Raw genomic sequence first — 21,585 nt, 5'->3', positions numbered from 1 at the left:
TGGAATGGGATTCTAAGGTCTAAGGTCATTGGAAAAGAGTGGCAGATGATCGGCAAGGTGGAACACCTTCGACTCATCCTTACGACCATCAGAAGCTGGACAATGTTGGGCAAACAACTTTTAAATATGGGTGGAATTGACAGCGAGATGTTTTGTGAGTGGAAGTCAACTGCTTAGGAAGAAAACTGGGGTAAGATGTGGGCAGAACAACCGGAACCTTTGAAATCCCAGTCTCAACTCTCCATGAAGCTTTCCCTGTAACCATGCCCGGGCATGTATCCCTTTTACAAAAGAATAAAGGTTGAGGGAACAAAACAAGAATAAATAAATAAAAAGGAGGTGGTGGGTGGCTTAGTGCTTTCTCTACCCCAATCCCCAGAACAAAATCCATGTCGGAGGTCAAACAAAAACAAGGATTCATTTTTATTGAAGACTAAAATTTCCCAAAGGACATGGTATAATACAACCAGGTATCTTCTCGCTGGATGTGGTTAGTGTTAATGGGCGGACATGATCAACGATGCAAACTTTAAAAAACAACCCCCTAAAAAACACTTTGCGCTCAAACTAAGGGGCGCTGGCTGGTGTCTGCAGATAGGGAATGGAGAGGGTAAATGTGTGTGGGAGGTTGGGGGTGTTTGGCTCAGAGAATACCACTTCACATACATTCAAAGGCTGCACCACACCTGCGGCTTGAAAGGCCCATCAGAAATGCAGATTCTGCGGGATAGCGCCTGGAATGACTAACGAAGATAGCAATCCACGGGAATCCATGAGCCACTCTTGCTTTAAGGAAACAAAAGCAGCACTGGATGCCCTGAAGGCAGAGAATTTGGGTATGAAGATTACTGGTGGCAACAGCCAGTGCTAGGTTGCCCTCTTCTTATTCCATGGTGTTATGACCCAATATTCCCATAAGATGCCTACCTTTTTGTCTAGTCCATGCTAACTTGGTTAATGTTAAGTCTACTCACTGACAGCACAGCAAGGTGGATCGCTGCATTTCTCCTTCCTAGTGGAAATGCAATACTTAATTTAGAAGACCTTTAAAATGGGTTTCAAAGCCGCGAAGGATGCTGCTTCCCCTGAGCCCCCACGTTAACGTTCTTTCGGATTTGGCACTCACAACCAATCCACAATTTTGTAGGGACACCCCTATACGTTACCTGATGCCATGTTATCTGTCCCTACACCCGTGGTGGCACTGTACGACTGTCCTGCTATGTGCATGTCAGCAGTCGGCATCAACAAGTCACACTCCAGATCCTTTTGTCCATACGTTGCTAGTGGCATGGGTTGTGCCAACCACAGGGGCTCCTCACTGGACTGCCCAGTGTATTCCTGCACGTTTTCCACATGCTCTCCGTGTGATGGAATTTGCTCCAGCTGCTGATCCCAACCAATGGATTCACTCCCCAAGAACTCTTGTTTCCACCCAGCAGGTTCAGGTGGCAAGGCGTGATGGTGAGGAGTATCCTCATCCTCAGATGGAGTCCGATGATATTCTTCCTTAGTAAGGGCGTAGGTGTCTAAGGAAAATCCTATATCTCTCTGAGGCCCAGCTGGGAACTGGTCACGACTTCCATCCAGCACATGCTCCTCACTATCTAGCGAGGAGACACCTGGGCTTTTGCCACAGCTGTCTGTCGAGTGCAGGTGGAAGGCACCGTCGAAAACGTCGTATGAACCTGCAGAATTGGTGGATGCAGGTGTCTCGGTGCCAGCATCACCAGAGCCTAGTTCTTCTGACTCTTCCACAGAATGAAACAGTGAGGGCTTGCAGGGCGGAGAAGCCAAGGAGACAAGAGGTTTGCTCTTCTCCAATTCTACGCTAGGATGGACTAGTTTTTCGAAGGCGGGGCACTTAATGGACCCACTGAGAGAGAGGTCTCCATCAATTTCTGCCTCGGAGTGCTCCTCTGATGAGACTGTGGGTTCAGTACGAGGGTCTCCCAAGACCTCATCTGCTGGCAGGGTTTCTGCTTCATCGTCCCCCTTCTCCATGTGGATTCCCAAGTCTTGGTCTGCAGGTAGATCATCCAGGGGACTGAAAGGCTGTTGTGTCTGGGCAAAGGCTAGGTCACCAGTGCCACCCAGCTTGTCCTCAGATTTGGACTCCACGCCGGAGCTGCTGTCATAGTCCCGAAGTTCTTCGGGGGTGCTCGTTTCGCTGCTGCTTTTTCCTGCCAGTTCTGGCCCACTCAATGTACTAGATTTAGATGGAACCTTTTCTGGCGACTGTTCTGGCAATGCTTCCCGCAATTGTGGTGATGAAGGCGATTGCACATTTCCTTCATATGGGGAGGGTGGGTTCCCATTTGACTCAAAAGAGACCTCTGCAGCCTCGAGAGGAAGATCATGGGGCTTGTGAATCAGGTCCTCACCTTCATGGTTTAGGACTGGAATTGGGCATTCAGGGACATCCTGATTTTGTAAATGACCCTCCTCTATTTCGACATTCTTCGCATGAGGAAGAACAGCATCTGGAGGTATGCTGGACATGGGGAGCTCTTCCATCTTCACCACAACAGCCTCTTCTACAGGGAAAGCAGACTCTGGGGAGCCGATACTGATGTACTCTGCATCCGCGTAAGACTGTGGAACTTCATAATTCGAAGAAACCTCAACAGACAAATCTGGGCAAACAGGACTGAGTAAAGTAGTGTTGTGATCCAAAGAAGAGCTGGTGAATGTTTCTGGGGCCTCAAAATCCACATGCTGTTCTACCGTTCTTTGGCCGAGCAAGTCTGGGTGATGGTATTCAAAAGGCTGGGCTCCAGGAAACCCATCGGAGAGTCCGCCAAAGATGGGAAGAGGTCCTCCCTCTAGTGCTTCCATACTTTTGTTACATTCGTTATCTAAATGTTCCTCATAGCTATCAGACACCAATATATCACAGCTCTCCTGAGTCTGATTTGTAGATCCGAGACGGCAGGCATTTATGGATTCATCCACAAAATCATCATGGGATGGAGCTAGAGAGGTCGTCACGGTTCCCACAAATACAACCTCTGCAGTGTTTTTGTCTAAAGGCTCCATTTCTGGAAAACTACTTTCAGAAAAACCTCTCTCTTCAGAAGAGCTGTGCAAGTAATCTATCTTTTGTGAGCTTTCAGTTTCTCTCCCATCTGAAAACTCTTCTTTGGTTATGGCATCATGAAGGGGCATAGATGTTTCCTCCAAGGAGCAATACTCATCCATTGTTCCCTTTGAAGTCTTTGCTTCCATTTCGTTGACGATCACATGATCATCAAAGTCGGCAAGTACTGTAGAAGACTCTATGGAAGGTTCTTCGTACATAACATCTTGACTAGGGTTTGCCTGGTTTATATGTACTTTGTCTCCGGGAATCAACTCTGGAGCTTGATATGCAACTTGGTGTTCAACTCCGCCATTCTCAGTTATTGTCTCTTCTGAACCATCTGACATCTCATTTAATAGTGGAGACCCTTGAGAATTGTCTAGCCCAGCGAGACAGTCTGGTTCTTCAAAATGCAACTCACACTCTGTTGGTTGTTCAAGACGGACATCTGTTTCATCTACTTCAATCACCTCTGTCTCGGATTGTAGCAAGGGTCCATCTTCCTCTGGAGCAGCCACTAGGGAGATCTTGCCCGGCGAAACTCTGTCCTCGCTCTGCGGGTCTTCTGCTTCAAGAGGTGGAGCTAGTGTGCTTTTGAGGTCATCGCATGGGTCTCTGCAGATAAGGTGTTCATTTGACATGTTTTCAGCCCAATCCAAGGGTAAACCGTGTCCCTCACTGGGTTTCTCCACTTCTTCTAATGTTGGCACCACAGTCGATACACATGATGAAGTGTCCTCTACAGCAACATAATCATCTAAGAAGGAGGCACTCAGGCCAGCCTCTGTACTTTCCCTTAACTGATCATAGATGTCAACTGCAGCCTCTTCTGCTTCTTTTGGCAACACAGGCACAAAACATGGTGGCGCATCCTCAACTTCAACAGAGGGAGATAATGCAGATGAAATCCCTACAGGACTTTCCGCATGGTCAAGGATCAAGTCCTCTTCTGCATTGGCCAACATCGTATCAGCACATGGTGGGCCCTCCCCTACTACAACAGAGGACACAGAGGCTGGTGCGTTAAAGTCTGCCTCTGCAGTCCTCTCTAAAGTTTCCAAAGAGTGACCATGGTCATTGGGAAGGACGTGTTCATGGTAAGGGATCTTCGGTTCAGCGTGTGATGGACTTTCATCTACTGCAGTGGGAGGCAAGGCTGGTGCATTCAGGTCTGACTCTGCAGCGTTTTCAAAGGAATCATACCCAGAAATGTCACATTCTGCTTTTAGTAACTGTGCCGCAACACAGGGGGAAGTCTCCTCTACCTCAACGGAGGATGCGAACGGGGAGGCATTTAGGTCTGCCTCTGTAGTACGTTCAAGGAAGGGAGAATGGCCATCACAAGGAATCTCTTCTGTTTCAGGCAACTTCGCTTCAGCCCCTAGCGCACTCTCATCCATCACAGCAGAGGGCGCAGGGACGGGGTCGGGACTACTTTCAACAGAGTAAGAATTCTCAGCAATAGCAATCTGCATTTCTGGTTCGGGAAGCTTGGATTCATCACATGCAGCAGTTTCATTTGCTTCCAAAGAGAGATCTGGGAGGCGTGATTGAGTTGGTAACATTTGGGGAGGCCGCTCTTCAAGCAGCGAAGGACCCTTCTCTGCTGACAACAGTTCTTGATGATCTTCTGGCAAGCTCTGTTGTGCTTGTGAGTCGATCAGGCGTTGTTCTTCTGCCTCAATAACCAGATCGTTGACATAATTTACTGGTTTTGTGTGCTCAGTCGGGGTAGTTATCTGAGCATGTGTTACTTCCTCTGTTGGGCCATGCACTAAAGTGCTATCCTCCTCTGCGGAATAGGCTGGCGTTTTGTTGGGTGGAGAATGGTTTTCTAACTCAGATGAGAGAGTGGCACCAGACTCTGGGATTTGGCAGGTGTCTGTTTTTGCTTGGGCACCACCAAGTGGCGATGCCTCTACTGATGGAGTAGTTGGGCTCTTCTCCAGTGGGCTCTCTAAACCAGCCGGGCTGGCCACGGACACTTTCTCCACCACTTTGTCCTCTGCCAGCAGCTTGGTCGCATCCTCAGCAGCCGGTGAATCAAGGCTCGGGGCCTTTCTCCTGGGCACTGCAACAGGCTCCAGTGAGTAGACCGGCTCCTTCTTTGGTGTGGCTTTCCCAGGGGTAGGCTTGGTAGACCTCTTGGGCGTGGTGGACGATGCCTTCGGTGTAGCCACCGGCTTGGTGGGGGATGCTGCGCTCCCCGGCTTGGCTGCAGGAGTCTTGGGTGCTGGTGATCCTGTGTTCACAGGCTGCCTTGTCCGATCTGTTGCTTTCGGAGTGGTGCTCTTCACCGGCCCCTTTGTCTTCACATCAGTCTTGGTCTCTGCTGCAGGCTTTGACGCTTTAGTAGGCACAGCCTTTACAGGGGTGGCAGACTTCTTGGCCACTGAGGTAGCGGGGGAGCTCTTGTTGGGTGTGGACACTTTACCAACATCTAAAAGGCAAATGAAACAACAGTTAGGAACATGATCTTTTGCACTGATAAAGAAATACTTACTGCAATAAATAAGTCTCCATTTTTGTTTCTATGAAACATGGACAGCTCTGTATGTGGGGGTAGCATCCACGCTAAATTTGTAAAAACGAAAAAATATAGGTGCATGGGCTGGAAGCTTCTCTTAGACGCCTGCTTCCCAAAGCTGGGGTTATGAACTAGCAAGGCTGCCACCTCCATGGCAATCTCCCACCACTGTAAAGTTCCTGTCTCTTTCGCTCATTTATTTTAGTACTAATGTCCTATTTTCTCTTTCTTCTACTCATTATTCCCTTTTCTGTTTTTTCCTTCTTGCTCTGGGGAGGGGAAGGGGGGTTAAAAATCCGATGATAGGACCATGACAATTTCTAAAATGTTAATGCCGGTGCTGAACACCTGCAACCACTGGTACAAATTAAGCACTTGATACCCACTGTAAGAAGAGAGCACTCAGTATCCAGCCTAACATTCGAGAGAGATTAACTGCTCAAGGTGACCTGCTGAACTATGGGCTTGAGTCTGGGTCCAGTTTATAGTGTGGGGACCCCATTCCCTGTCTCCAAATTGCCCAGATATATTACTCAGTTGCGCCTTCACATACTGAGAAAGTGAAGTTTAACACAAATGCAGAATAATGCATGGCAACTTTTGGAATCTTAAGAATTCACTACCGGGGGCCCACGGGTCGGGTAAATGTCTGGACTGAAAGGTATTCTAATTCTCTTTTGGATAGATCAATAATGCTAGGTAAAGTGGTCACTTCTGTTCCCTCCGGAGCCAGCTGGACGGCTTCGGGAAAAAAAGCAGGCTTGCAAAACAAGCACAAGGAAGCGTAGGGCTAACTGAACGCGGCAAGACTTCCGCCAGCTCTCACGGTTAAGCAGCAATCGCCATTAAGAGCCGTTTTATCTATAATAACACTAGTTGTTCATAAACCTATAAAAACCTGTCCCAGCGGGTAGAAACCATTAGCACAAAAGGTGAAGTATAATTTTACCCAGGGCAGTGGGGTATTTCCCGCCCATATTGCTCCGCTGTCCGTCAACACCACCCCCTTCCCCCCACACACACTCGCCTGTAACCTTTTCCCTCCATACCAATGACCCTCCTACCTTTCTTGGTTGCATCGAGCTTGGGTCTCTCTGGCGTCGCTGCCGTGGTCTGGGCACCAGATGGCGCTGCAGGCTTTGGTTTAGCAGAAGGTGGCCTGTCCTTAACGGGTCCTTTGCCTGCGCTCGGAGGGGTTGCTGTGCGGGTGGAAGCAGCTGCTGCCGTAGACGATGTCGGCCTGGAAGCAAGGGCGAGAGAGACAGATGAAGCAAGCTGTGCGCTTTAGGCCTCGCCAAAGACACCACCACCAACGTACTTTTCTGGAGAATGTGGGGAAGCAGCAAAAATAAGAGACACGGGCAGGTGGGGGCATCACTCAAGGTACAGCCTAGGAAGGATGAAAGCCCGAGTCGGTCCTACCGGATGCCAACTTGTGTCATGCGCAGATATAAGCAGCAAGCGCCAACGCCATGAGTCTTAATGCTAACTACCCCAACGTCACCCTGGGGTGCAGCAGTTGTTTTTATTCCCCTTCCATCGTTACACCCTGAACACAGATCTGGCAGGTGTATTTAGCCGCTGTTAATGGCAAGATTTTACACTTCAAAACTGATTTTGAATATGCTTCTGAGTGAAGGTGGCCGTGCGAGGTACCAGCCGAGTTATGACGTCACTATGCAAAGCGCAAAAACAACAGTTGATGGACAGAATGCATTCACCCCAGTACAGAGATCTGGGCCTAAATCCATCGTTTTTTTGCTCACCATGCCATTCCAGTTTGAACCCAGCCATATGCAAATCAGTCTTGACCCTGTGCCTCATGGGTACAGTCCAGCCCAAACTGCCAAGCCAGGTCCTCCCTGGACTGGAAACAAGCATCCTAGGACCGGTTTCGGGGTTTCACCCCTCTTCAGCCAGGATAGCGCGATTCCAGTGGCATGGAGAGCACGGGACTCACGTCTGAGCATACCCGTCCCACTCGGGGTGACGAATGCAAAAAGAACTGATGGACAGAATGCAGAGCAATGTCATGTATTCACCCCAGTACAGAGATCTGGGCCTAAATCCATCGTTTTTTTTGCTCACCATGCCATTCCAGTTTGAACCCAGCCATATGCAAATCAGTCTTGACCCTGCGCCCAATGGGAACAGTCCAGCCCGAGCTGCCAGGCCAGGTCCTCCCTGGACTGGAAACAAGCATCCTAGGACCGGTTTTGGGGTTTCCCTCAGGGCCAACTGAACAGGGAACAATCTTTTGGTGTGTTCCAGTGCAAAATTAGCACCCCTAGAAGAAACAAATGTATTTTACAGATAAATACCTTGTGTAAAAGTTCCATTTAATTCCTCTCCTCTCTGTGCCCCACAGTAGGTCGAAGCCTAGCTGACAGTGATAGTCTGGTTTGCTAAAAACATCCTGGGGACATTCTGAAAGCTTCCCTGGGAATGCTTTCCACCCACTGCTTGCCATTAGCTTTGTGGTTTGTAATTCACATTTGATTGCTTTCTACTTTATTGCGTAGTTTATTTTATGCTGTCCAGAGAGTGCCTTTCGCAAAGAGCATTCACTATTTTACTGTATCCTTTTGAGTGCTCCCATTCTGTAAGCAGACCTTTAAATCCTGTTCTTATCTTGCCACATTTGCTGAACATTTAAAGACGAAGGTCAAAGGGCACGCTCTGTCTTCCTAGAGACCATAGTGTTTTCTTTTCCTTGTCTGACTTCAAAGTGAGAGGATTTATGTGGCAGTCTTGAAGTGAAAGGCTTTTTTATCTAGCACACAAACTGTGCAGACATTTCAGAATAGATCAGAATTAGGAAAGCACGACTAAAGCAAATGTTTTGTTACTCTGAAGTGTGGTGGAAACAAATATTTTAATACAATCAAAACACTAGATGACCCTTCCACACACTATCGTTTGTGCGCTGTATACTTTTGCAGCAAAACTATGTCTGTGCAAATGGAATGGTAATTTCAATAAAAAATGTCTTGTCTTATGGCAGTGCGTGACCACACCATGCATACTCCACTTTACGCAACTTCACTCTACACCACTCCATGCCACTGGACTCCACATTACTCTGCACCACTCCTCCCAACACCACTTCACTCTACTCTGAATCAATCCACTCTGCGCCAAACCACTGCACTCTACTCAAAACCAATGCACTCAACACTAGTCTACTCTGCACCAATGTACTCTATGACACTATACTTTACTGCACTCTGCAGCACTCCCCTCTATGCCACTTCAATCTACTGTGAAACAATCCACTCTGCTCCACCGCACTCTACGCCAGTGAACTCTACACCACTCTACTCAAAATAATGCACTCAACGCCACTGCACTCTACACCATTGCACTCTACACCACTCTATTCTACTCTGCACCACTGTACTCTATGCCAATATAAACTATGCCACTGCACTCTACTCCACTGTGCTTTATGACACTCTACTCTGCAACACTGTACACCATTGCACTCTACACCACTGCGACACTCCACTCTATGCTACTTCATGCCAGGAACCTTTAGCCAGGGTAAGCACCAGCCACACTGGTGTACATTATGGGCTAAAACACATTGGCAAAGCCAGTAGCTTTTGCATAGGCAAGACCTATGGACTCCCATCAGTCTATGACACATTGTAGTCCTGTGTTTGTGGAACAGCTCGGTTTTTGGTTTTCAAAATCTGGGTCACTAAGAATAGAGCAATGCTGTGACATATTGTATGGACTGGGGAAGCGTTAAATGCAGCTTCAAGAACAGTATCCTTTCCCTCTGCATATAGTGGTTATCCAACCCTATACATGCAGAGCAGAGTATGGCTTAGCCAAGAAGTAGGACTAGAAAACATCCATTACATTGTGCTTGCATGGGTCTAAATTTAGTAAAAGCGCGGTACAGATCTAGGAGCTACGCGAGGGTTGTTGATGTATGCAAGGGCAGTGTGTTTGAGGGATTAGCTGCAAATTGACTAATGCCCCTTCACCCCATTTCGTTGTTTTCCCTTCAACTCTGATCCATATTGGATTTGAAGAGTAAATTCATGTTATATGCCTCCCTTCATATTTACTTTAGTATGAGGTTTAGAGTTTAAAATGTTACTTTGTTATTCAAAATCTTACTAAAAACTATAATAATTAAAAACACCTACCTCTAGACCATCATTGGAAGAGGACAATTATCACGGTTAACCACTTCAGCCGTGGGCAGTAATGCCGCTCTGGAAGGCAGGATGACAATGGTATTGGTGCCCTGCTGGCTCTTACAGGCAGTATGTGAAGAGGGCAGTATACAGAGAGGAGGGGGGGGGGGGGGAGGGCCTAGTATCAAGTAAGTCTTTACAGGTCACTTACACCTATGAATAAACTATCACCCTAACAAAAAACAACGGTTGTGGTTGTTATAAAGACTGGGGACCTTCTAGAGTAATTGGCTACAATAATTCCTCCGGCTCCTTTCCTTTACCTACGCCAGGTGGGTTGAATACAGTGCTCAATTTGTGGCAGTGTATTCCGGTGCGGAGGACCGGCACTTATTTCTTAACACAGCACTTTGATAGTCTACCACATAGTGGTGCTGTCTGATTTACAAATGCACCCTTCAACAGAAGTACAACAAAGACAAGATCTTGCGGCTATTTTTAGAGCTTTGGGTGACCTGGAATAGTCCAATCTATAACATTTGTGTCAGTGTGATGGTTAGTGGGTAGCACTAGTACGGGCAGTGGGTGGTGCAATCAGCAGTGGCTTCAAACAATATAACTAGGGCCCTGGAACAGACTTTTAAAAAAAAAAATTTAACATATTAAGCGCTGGTTGAAAGTTTTAGAGTTTATAAATGTTCCAGCAGTGTGGGCCTTCACCAAGGTCATTCAGTCACAACTGACACAATCCTCCTGGTTTCTGTAAAATAACACATTTTGCTCTTGCACATTTTCGCAAAAACACAGAACCGTAAGCATTGGGTAGTATCGCAGGATAACTAAGGCTACGTCCAGTTACTAAAAAAGTAGAGCTCTCCAGAATGTTATAACACTAATTTAATAGATTTAGCACAGAGATTCTGCTTTATAAATCTTCACTCAAGGCCTCTCTGTAAGGGGCTGGTTGTAGGGCACAGAGAAGCAGCAGGAGTTGCACTGTGTGTGCGCCCGGAGTGAAGAGCATCAGTCCTTGCTCTCACACTTTCTGCTTGGATCTGAAACAAGGGCTGCTCGGAAGGCACTGGTACATTTAAGAAGTCTTCCTCACAAAGCATAAGCTAGAAACGTAACTTATGTGTCAGAACGTATGCCAAAAGAGAGTGACAAGAGCTCTTTTATGCTGTAAGCCACACTTGTAAAAGAACAGAATGTAAACGGGCACCTGCAGAACGCTCATTCACCACAGACTGGAAAACCCTTTCATACAAACCTGATTTTTATTAACAAAGTTTGGCTAAAACAGTAGGTATGATAGTGGAGAAGTGTGGCTCACTGGTTAGAGTAGGCAGACCTGGAAGCAGAGGTCAGCCTGGGACCAGGGTTCAATTCCCGGCTCGGCTGGGTCTTGAGTCCATAAATTGTCCATGGACTCGATAATTCTTGCTCCAGTGCAAACTTGATTCATGGGTTCACACTCTGCGACTCTGGGCAATAGCTTGCTTAATCTCCACAATGGCCCCTCGCGGCGGGATGCCTGGCTTTCACCTTGTGGATGCCCTGCTGGGTTATCTCACAGGGGAATACCAGGACGGGTTCCCTAAGCAAGCGCTTAGAGACCGGTTGGTTATTTGCGCTATATAAATATCTGCACATTTACATTTACATTGGCTGCCAGCCTTTTGGCTTTTTCCAATGCTATTTTTGACATGGTTTTTCTAAAACATTATTCTTGTGGGAGGTGCTGGGCACATATATATCTCACCAAATTTGACAAAGCTAGATCATTACTCCAAAAGGGTCCTTTTCATGATTTAGTATAATTCTCTTCAGTCATTTTAAAGACATTAAGGTTAAATTTTTATAAATATCTGTTGCTGCTGTACTCCCACGAGAAAGAACCAGCAACATTAATTCTGATTGGTCAGGCCTGTAGGAGTTCCGTGGGAACGTCTGATGTGGTTGGCATCCACATCATGCGGCGACTCACTGGAGCAGCACATAGGCACTACAAGAACCATGAGGCCACGGAGTGGCAACGCCCTGGAGGGCGGGGACTGTGATCTATAATTAGATGCCTGAGAAACTGCCGTTCTTTCACGAGCAATCAGCAAGCCTTTGAAACCCATGGGGACGTGCTCTTTAGCACGAAACGCGTCTGGTTTTGGACTTTGATTTTGGTGGGAGGATTCAAATCCTGTAATGTCATCGCAACCTCCATTAAACAAGTGTGGCAATACCTTTTCCTGTGTGGGCCTACACACATACACACATATATACACACACACCTATCGTTTCGATGCACTGACGGTAAGCTCACGATCAGAGGCGGTGCTTGGCTTCAACAAGGTCCACCATCCTCGTTATTGAATTTACAATCCAGTCTGTGAGAGAAGGGCCAACACACTCCCAGATATGAAAACTGCTTTCGATTATCGGGTTCCCAATGCAGCTTTGAAAGCTTTATGCATTTCAGCTGCGCTGTAGACTTGCTCTCAATGTGGGAGTGTGCTGGCCCTTATTCTATGGATTGATTAGGAGGAATGGAGTGTGTGTGTATATAGATCACAAACTTTACTACATATTAGAAATAAGTCTTCCCAGCATGTGAAAGTTAACACATGGATTGCAGTCTCATCTCTACAAACCCTCCACTAATTGCACTCAAGTGTTGACTGTGAAAGCAGCTACATCTGATGACATGCAAACCCAAAGACTATTATAAGACAGACAGTATAAGACACAGAGGGGAGAAGCAGACAAGCTAAGAAAGGGTCAGTAAAACTATATATATAGGCACATTCCACCCATCCATACCCCCTTCAATGTATCCACTAGGGCAATGGCAACATGAAATCAAATTACACCTATGACGACATGCCGCCGGACACCAAAAATCAGGAAATTGCTACTGTGAGTCACTTTATATGAAGTTATGCTCAAATATAGAGACACCCCCCCCCCCCCCCCCCACCCCATCTAAAGGCCACTTGCAACCACAAGCCAGGGTACTAATAGCATTGCAAAGTTTGAGAACAAGCGATGGCAGTTGAAGTGTCGCACACAAGGACTTGTATGACAGCAGGGTTTTTTTTTTATTTTAAACCACAAACTCGCGGGGTCCATGGGAATGAGAGGAAAAAGGAGGCGGTCACTTGATTGTGGCCTCCCAATTTAAACTGTATCAAAACAAAAGCAAAAAAAGTGAGACAAATGAGAGCAAACCTGCCCAAGAGGAGAGCATTTCCCTTTAATATAGGGTCCGCAATACTACGGCTCCAAAAACGTGTATAAACCCAAGGCATCAGACAATTAAAAAAAATTGATAGGTGTGGCCTCACTATCACCCCCCCCCCCCCCCCCCCGGGTGTCATGCTTCATCATAGGCCATACTTTATTCACCAAAGAAGCCTCCAGGGGCTAATGGGCTCATCACGATTAGGTGTACTCGTGAGAAGGTGGTAGACGTGTCCGGCTAGGATCATGGGAACTGAAGTTCCGTCGGCCCTCTCCCATACCGTCCGACTCCCGCAATCCCGGCCCTGCACAAGTGGGTGGAGTTCTGTCCCACGTTGCAGAAGCAATCAGTTTAAGCACAAAACAAACCAGCTTATAGCATGATGGTTCAACATTCAGACGGTATATCACATTTATTTACCTGCAACAGAGGGGAAATACCTTGGACTAAGAAAAACGTTTGGTACCCGCAAGGCGTGAACGCATGTTCTCTGTTGAGGATAGCTTTTTCTTATTAGATGCTTGAACCCGTTGTGAGACTACAAGGATTACCCCCAAGGACTACTCTATGGGGCCCTATTTTAGTAGTTAGGGTAAGGAAATGAATAGCTGTATGGATGCAGACATGCATGGTTTGCACCTTTTACACAGGTTTGCAGTGGATTGCTGTATGCACCAAACAATACGAACATACATTACAAATAGTAGTATGTCACAGACATGGAATAACTTCATGTGGTTTTGGTTTGTGATTGGTCTAGGTCTCCAGTTTGTGGTTTCACTTCGATTTTCTGTCAATTAACCTCTAAATTAGCAGAACCCCCCCCCCCCACCCCAAAATAAGGCAATTCCAACATATGCTGGTTCACAGGACCATACAAATAGGTATTGTGTGCCTAGTGATGTGCGATTGCTAATGCATATTCAGAATCCGGATTTACGAAGATTGGGATCTGGTGTCCTGAAAAAAGCCTGGGTCCCGCTTAAGTGCCGGTCTATAGGTTTGAAACATGTCGGCCCCTACAGACGCAGGTATACCAACTAATCCTGTGCATACCTCTAGTTTTTAATCATCCCTTACATCTACCCATATTAAAGGGCAGTCCTGGGGTGTAGATACAGGGATTTTTATATGTCTACACCCGGTTTCGACTACCACTCACCTTCTCACAAGTACTCATCATCATGAGCAGCCCATTCACCATTGGAGGGTTCTACGGTGAAGGAGGTGTGGCCGATGATGAAGCGTGACACCCAGGGGAGGTGTATGAGGCCACACCTATCAATTTTTCTAATTGTCTGGTACCTTGGGTGTCCCATACATTTTTGGAGATGTCGTTTTTCTGACCATATATTAAAAAGGGACATTCTCACCTGATGGGCAGGTTTGTTCTCATTTGTCACGATTGTGCTTTTGTTTTGTTATGTATTTCTTATTTTAAAGCATGCAAACTCAGGTACTAGATACAAGCAATAGGATCAGAACATGCCTGTATCTTAAAAACCCACACACTTCCATACCTGGTAGCAGGAGTGTTTCTTGTCGGAGCCGGCCTAGCAGTCCCAGGGCGCTCCGGCTTTACTGGAGCAGTTTTCACAGTTGCCGGAGCAGTTGGCTTTGGACCTTGAAACAAAAGAGAATTAAATGTCAATCACTGAACCTTTAGGGAGGGTTGCGAGCATTGTTTATAATCACAAAAGCTATATAGGATAAGGGAGTAGAATTTGTTGGCCTGGAGTAGAAGCATCACTAATGATAGATACTGGAATACACCCAAAATGACAGAGGAATTGCGCAAATCAAGGCTGTTCCAGTACTCCAAGACACTAATAAAAACAAATTAGAATATATAAAACAAATGCAGTGGTAGCCAGCATGGATCGAGGGGAGAGGGATGATGTAAAAAACTAAAAAAACAACAAAAAAAGATAACGTTCCATATCCCTGCATCTCTCCTCCGTGGTAAACTAATCTAGTGCCACACACGCTACATAATCACAGCATCTAGTGATTGGGCTCAGAATCTTATCTCCTTCATCGAATGAATGTAAAATTGTAGGGTGTTGACCACAGATGCGGAGAGTTTGACACCCTTGGCCAGAATCTAAGGGACACGCACACAAAATGCATGAATGGTACGCACCTCGTACCATGGAGAATACCGGATACAGATTAAGCAACTCTGACGTGACACCGTCAACTGCAAGATTTGCTTTCAGGCCGACCCTGGCCATGTGACTTCCCGAATGCTTCCAGTGTTACTGCCTGGGACACCTACCCTGTTCATCATTTGCAATACCTTGTGTTAACTTTCACTTCTTTGAATAGGTCAGACCTGGCTTCTTGTACATCCTACACGGCACCCACTAGACTCCTGGGGAGCGCAACCCTCTGTAGGGACCAAATTTCATTGGGAGGACACTCGCCCATTGAGCCCTGATGTAGTTCTCCTTGTGAGAACGAAACGTGTTCGCGGACTATAAAGCTCCAATTTCGTGAGAATTAACGGATTGAAAATAAAGACTTACTTTGAAAACATAATATTGACCTTCTGGACTTCATTACTTGGCGCACACCCAACCCCTGCTTCGCACAGAATAAGCATGTATATTTGGGAGTTTTATGGGGTGCCGAACAGTGTTCCGATCCACTTTGGGTTTTAAAATTGTTGCAAAATCTAGGCTACAGCAGGAGTCCAGCCAGGAGCGAGGCATAAAATCTATGCTGTATTCCTGATTTGAGTGGCCTAGCATAGTGGAGGCACTAGTAAAACCCCTTCCAAACAGCTCCATGTTTCAGGGGGTCGGTACTGTCCTCAGGTTTGGTTTCAAAGAGTTCCTAAGAGTTAAACCTAAACTCAATCTTTAAGTCAATTCAAAGGCTTTAAGCTGAGATGCAGGGGGAGAACTGCACATATAATGTACTGTCCTTCCTTGAGGGTCATGGCTATGTAATAATGCATAGAACTGCGCAGAACCAGGCTGGTATACCCTTGAGGGGACATGGGTATGCAAGAAAGCCTAGAAGCACTGTGTCCAGGAGGGCCGTTTAAATACTGAGGGACGAACATACGGAATAATGCATAGAGAACAGCAATGAGTAGGTATGTGCTTCCCTTCAGGGACACAGATACAGATTAACCCATAGAAGACCTGTGCATTGTGTGGCTCTTACCCTACAGGGGCACGCATATGGAATAGTCCATGCTTAACTTGAGCCGGTGGTTGCCCATGAGGCCCACATGCACTCTTGTAGGGACCAGGAATACTGATACTCAACGCATCATACCTAAAAACGTCTTGATCGGACAGAATACATTACCAGTTATGTACTTTCATATAATACACAGTATTCCGCAATCGTGATCTAAAAACTGGTCTCTAATTTCTTTATAATAAGTGACTTGTGAGGCACCCAGCGGCACATTACAAAGAAATGAAGTTAGAACTCGACTGTAATAATTTATTACAGTTGCAATCGGACATCACAATGCCTGCTGCCAGAGCCAGCAGCTGAGGGGAAAGGCAGGTCAGGTCATAGAGAATAATGAAAGCAGCTGTTTAAGGAACAAGATGCCGCTTTTCTTTCTTCTGCTCTGTTTTTCTAGCTGTATAGTGCCAAGCAGAAAGAAGATATTTATGGCAGCAGGTTTGTTTTGTTTACACCTTAGTTAATTGTAGAAGAGTCAGAATTTTTCTGCATGTTTCTACATGTTAAGAGCTATTGCAGCTTTTTTTTTTGTAATCAATTCGAATAGCTCTTTTGCACGAATTTCTAACAGTTTTTCTGATGTGTTTAATTTTGCACTTGACTCGAGATTCTGTTTTTTTATCCTTTGTGTTTGCAAACATGCGCTCTCTTTCATATGAAAGCACTAGGCACCACGAATTTAAGTAACCTCTGGGAAAGGTGATGGTGTGACCATGCATTATAAGGTGAATTACGATATCCTTATAACGTTCAGCAGGGGATACTTTATCTCGTATAGTACAGGTTTATTTTTGGTGCAGTTACCATGAAAATATGTTTTTCTTTTTTAATTAAACAATATAGTGCTTATTAAAAACCGAAGTAAATGCTGGGTTGCTCTTTGACTCCAGGTAGTAAAACATTACCTATATAAATATGTCCAGGAGGCGGAGTTTTGGTGATCACATGCTTGCGGTGTTCTACAATGGTCTACAAAAGTTAGGGTGAACAAAAAACGAGAACATTGCTACTGCATTCTGCAAGGTGCAGCTAACAATGAGCCACGATCGCAATAACAAAAGTTCCTCAAGCTTTGGTTCCCTCTCAGGACACAAAGGGCAGGGATGTTTCTCCAATTCAGGAAGGACCTCAAGACCTGGCTCTTAAGGTGACCGCAGCACCCTATGGAGCAGCCACCCCCTCCCCCAGTGCCTTGATACCCTCATGGGTGAGTAGCTGCGCTATACAAGTCCCTGATTGATAGATACTTTGTTTATCTAAATGCAGTGGCAGGTTTAAAGACCAATTGGCTGCTGAGAATGAAATCTAATTGGATGCCATCCATATCTCCGCCATTATCTGAAATCATTTGCATGCCTGTCAATTAAATATTGGTTTTGAAAAACTACTTTTTGTGGATTAATGTAGCCGGTCATATGAAATGCATTGTGCCCTGTGTATTTAAGTTTTAATTGGGATTCCCATACAAGGGGTGGATTATGGTGATGGCAAATCACTTTTCTGCCTCCCAATTCGAGGTTAGGTGTAGGAGTATATTCAGTCTTAAGAAGGGACTAATATAGACCCAGAAGAATAGACAGGACTTCTTGGGCTGTTTGGGGGCAAGATGAGCACCCCAAACACTGGAGGGGGAACAAATTCATTTACTCCAAAGAGGTCAGATTTAAAGACCTGAACACACTTGTAGGATTTCTCAAAATCTATGCAAATTAAAACTTAATTAGGTTTCTTTTTAAAACCAAAAGGTGAAAAAAATACCCATGGAGGTTTGCGAACAGAGGAAACGCACACAAATACAATAAGGACTGCCGGGCAACAAACAGTAGCAGAAGAAGGGGACACTTGGAGACTTAAAGTGGGCAAAACGCGTTTCTAAAGGTCAGACTCTGTTTCTAGATATATCTGGCTGGCTGGGAGGGGGCAAAGCCTTCAGCTTTGCCCATTCCCAACGAGCAGGCGTCAGAGGAAGTTAGCACACGGCAGGGCTGTAATATTGGCAATATTAGCTCCTTATACAACAAGACCAACATTCTTTTCTTTGAAATAAGTCTCATTCAAAGGAAGAAAAGGTTAAACATGCGTCGTACGACAAGGTAGGAGGGAGGAAGATGCCAGAAATGTACCTGTGGGCTGCTTTGTAGTGGTTGTCGTCGGCTTCCCAGTCGACGTCCGAGCTGGTTTAGACTGAGTCTGGTCTCCATTCTTCACGCCCACCGTCTTCTCCGCTTTCTTTCCATTGGCCAAGAGGCCTTCACCATTGGTCTTTGCGACAGGCACCTTTTTCACTGCTGTGCCTGATGGTGCAGGGTTTCCCACCCGAGGCTTGGGCGCTGCATTTGGTAACTTCTTGTCAGGCCCCTCTGCCTTCTTCAGAACTCCATTGCCCAGTGGTTTGGCAGTGGCAGGCCTAGAGTTGGGCAGTGGCTTCTTCTCTGCACCCTTCACCTGGTTCTGCAAGGAGTTCTTGGTGGGCAGCACTTTTGCTGTCGATGCCTTGACTTTGGTGGGTTTTCCCGTTCCGTTCTCTGTGGCAGGGGCTTTGGTTTGACTTTCTCCGTCAGTGGGATGGTGGGAAGGCTCAGCAGTCTCCATATTGTTTCAGTCACTGGCTTCTTGTTGGATTTCAGAGAAAGGCGACCAGTTGCAGACCCGAGTCGGTGGTTATCTGCAGCAGAGAGGAGAAAAAGAACCAAGATTATCAAAAGCTTCTACAGTCCTCAGTGATGAGGTCAAGGCGTGCAAGTGGAGGTAGAGGGACAGATTAGGGGAAATGATGACTTGGCGGGAGGTTAAAATATTCAAGAGGGAAGGGGCAGACAGACTAATGGGGGAAGAACATGAGGGCCAGAAAGGGTTATGCCAACTGGAAGGCTAGGATGAACAGCTGGACCAGAAGGGAAGCAGATGGTCCGGGGAGGTGGCCCAAGGCAGTCTTAAGGACCAGGAAAGGGTGGACAGAAAAGAAACCGGCCCAGTGGGGAAGGAGAGGAATAAGCAGACGTGTGGGGTAGAAGAGGGGTGAGACAAAGGATGGGGTGTGCCATTGGCAAGAGAATGGTGCAATTACAAGAAGGGTGGATTGGAGGAAGAAAAGGGAGTTTCAGGGGTAGAGCGCTGAATACATATGGGGATGGAGGAGAGGTCACCCTTACTCCAAATGAGGAGATTTCAGACGTGGACTAAACTAAGAGGACGCCGGAGCATTCCATACCCCAGCCACCCATGGGGCGATGGCCATACCTTGGAGTGAAAAGGACAGGCAGAAGGGTTTGCGAGGAGAGCATGAATCATACATTATGTTATATTACAGGGGTTTTATATAGCGCATCGTTCACTAATTTCATGGCGTGTACACTGGAGCCTGAGGAATGCAACTGTGGGTGTTTTCAGGGGAAAAGCTCCGCGAAACACTCTACCCAATGCCCCCTGCTGTTAGTGAATGCGTGGGTGAGGCATTTTTCATGATTTGGGTTGTCACCTCGCTGTTGCACCACGTGTGGCGTTGGTCACAGGCCAGAGGAGTAGGGTGCGCGCATACGAGATATATGCCATCAACTGTCTATGTGGGATGGTTATTAGTGGTGGCTCGGGAGGGTTCCACTTCTGCCCCCTCCCCACCCGCCCAGCCTTACACCCCAATCATTTATGCGGTTTTTGATGTAAGTAGTTGAGGGTTTCGAAGTGCTGTGTAGGCAGGGAGAGGCCAAGGCACAAACTGGATATTGGGTCTCAGTTTCAGTTGGGGGGGGAGGGGGGGCAGGCAGTAGGCTTTTTTCCACTGTGCTCTTACTTCTCACACACAGGCGTCCTCATTCACCTTGACTAGGGATGAAGAGGATTACATGTAGTTGTGGGGTTCTAGGCAGGCGTGGGCGAAATTGAAATAGTGCTGGGTGATGTGTAATATCGCATTACACTAGTTATATGAAATTTCCTGAAATTATGCCACTGTGTAATTCCGTGCCCTTCGCAATAAACATTCCCTGTGAACGTGCAGTTGCTGGTGGAAATTTACTGCAAAACACACAGGATGAACATAACACAAGCGGCTGTTATTCGCATGCTTTTGTTTAAAAAGTGTCATTACGCCAAAAGTGACGCAATGGTGCACTTTACACTAAAATGTAGTGCAAAATGCAGTTTGTGTAATTTTGCCATAAATCCACGTTTCACAGTTGTGGGCTCTACGCTTGGCCCCAAGTCACTCACAAAGATTCACACAGGGTCTCGGTTGAGCCACTGTCTCATTGTGTTATCTTGTGCTTGCACACCCGGCTGCTGGAAGCTCCTGCAGTACAACCGTTAAGCACAGCGCGGAGGTATCCATCTTGGCTGGCCCTGCAAGCCCCTGCTGATCTTTCGTTTAGACACTTCAAGGATGTAGGACACAGGACCCAGCCCTGGGCTAGAGGGCCAGGGCCAGCGCCCGAGCTGGGAGGTAACACCATCTAGGAGCATTATGGATCGATTTTAATCAAGAACATGTCAGGCAGCCGCTCGACCCGCCCTGTGTTTTATGTCCACAAGACCCTGAGAGAGGCTGCCTGGACCAATCCCTGGGTCTGTCCAAATGGGCCTGGAGGAGGGGAAGACACTCGCCATAAATCACGGGCCGGCAGATTTTCAGGGATAAAACACTTGCCACTGCAAACGTGTCACCTGTGCTTTTCCAATCCATAAAGGCTGAAGAACACGCGGCCCATCCCATGGCAGAGCCTTGCAAACATTATTTAGTGTAAATAAATTGCTTTATACGGATACCCTTTAAATATTACGCCCGGCTTACAGGTTACATTAACAAACGCTGTACACAATCTATATATCTCAATGATTCATCCTACCCCCGGCTTACCTGGTCCCCTGGGCCAAGGATGCCCCCATCCTACCCCCGGCTTACCTGGTCCCCTGGGCCAAGGAAGCCCCCATCCTACCCCCGGCTTACCTGGTCCCCTGGGCCAAGGATGCCCCCATCCTACCCTCGGCTTTCCTGGTCCCCTGGGCCAAGGATGCCCCCATCCTACCCTCGGCTTTCCTGGTCCCCTGGGCCAAGGAAGCCCCCATCCTACCCCCGGCTTACCTGGTCCCCTGGGCCCAGGATGCCCCCATCCTACCCCCGGCTTACCTGGTCCCCTGGGCCAAGGATGCCCCCATCCTACCCCCGGCTTACCTGGTCCCCTGGGCCAAGGATGCCCCCATCCTACCCCCGGCTTACCTGGTCCCCTGGGCCCAGGATGCCCCCATCCTACCCCCGGCTTACCTGGTCCCCTGGGCCCAGGATGCCCCCATCCTACCCCCGGCTTACCTGGTCCCCTGGGCCAAGGATGCCCCCATCCTACCCCCGGCTTACCTGGTCCCCTGGGCCAAGGATGCCCCCATCCTA

At 47.1% G+C, this 21,585-nt stretch overlaps 1 protein-coding gene across 1 annotated transcript in view; it reads right to left on the bottom strand.

Moving 5' to 3' along the window:
- Window positions 1-21,585, bottom strand: part of LOC146856228 (uncharacterized) — a 78,024-nt gene that overhangs the window by 4,801 nt on the left and 51,638 nt on the right. The window contains exons 2-5 of the mRNA XM_085654290.1: window positions 18,329-18,870; window positions 14,516-14,618; window positions 6,674-6,849; window positions 1,167-5,522 (exon numbers count right to left, since the gene is read on the bottom strand). Of these exons, the coding sequence (XP_085510416.1) occupies window positions 1,167-5,522; window positions 6,674-6,849; window positions 14,516-14,618; window positions 18,329-18,797 (5,104 nt within the window). The 5' untranslated portion in view covers window positions 18,798-18,870. The remainder of the gene's footprint in view (window positions 1-1,166; window positions 5,523-6,673; window positions 6,850-14,515; window positions 14,619-18,328; window positions 18,871-21,585) is intronic.

Source organism: Triturus cristatus, chromosome 4_1, assembly GCF_964204655.1.
Source record: "Triturus cristatus chromosome 4_1, aTriCri1.1, whole genome shotgun sequence".
NCBI lineage: Eukaryota > Metazoa > Chordata > Amphibia > Caudata > Salamandridae > Triturus > Triturus cristatus.
This window is presented reverse-complemented; position numbering and strand designations above follow the sequence as displayed.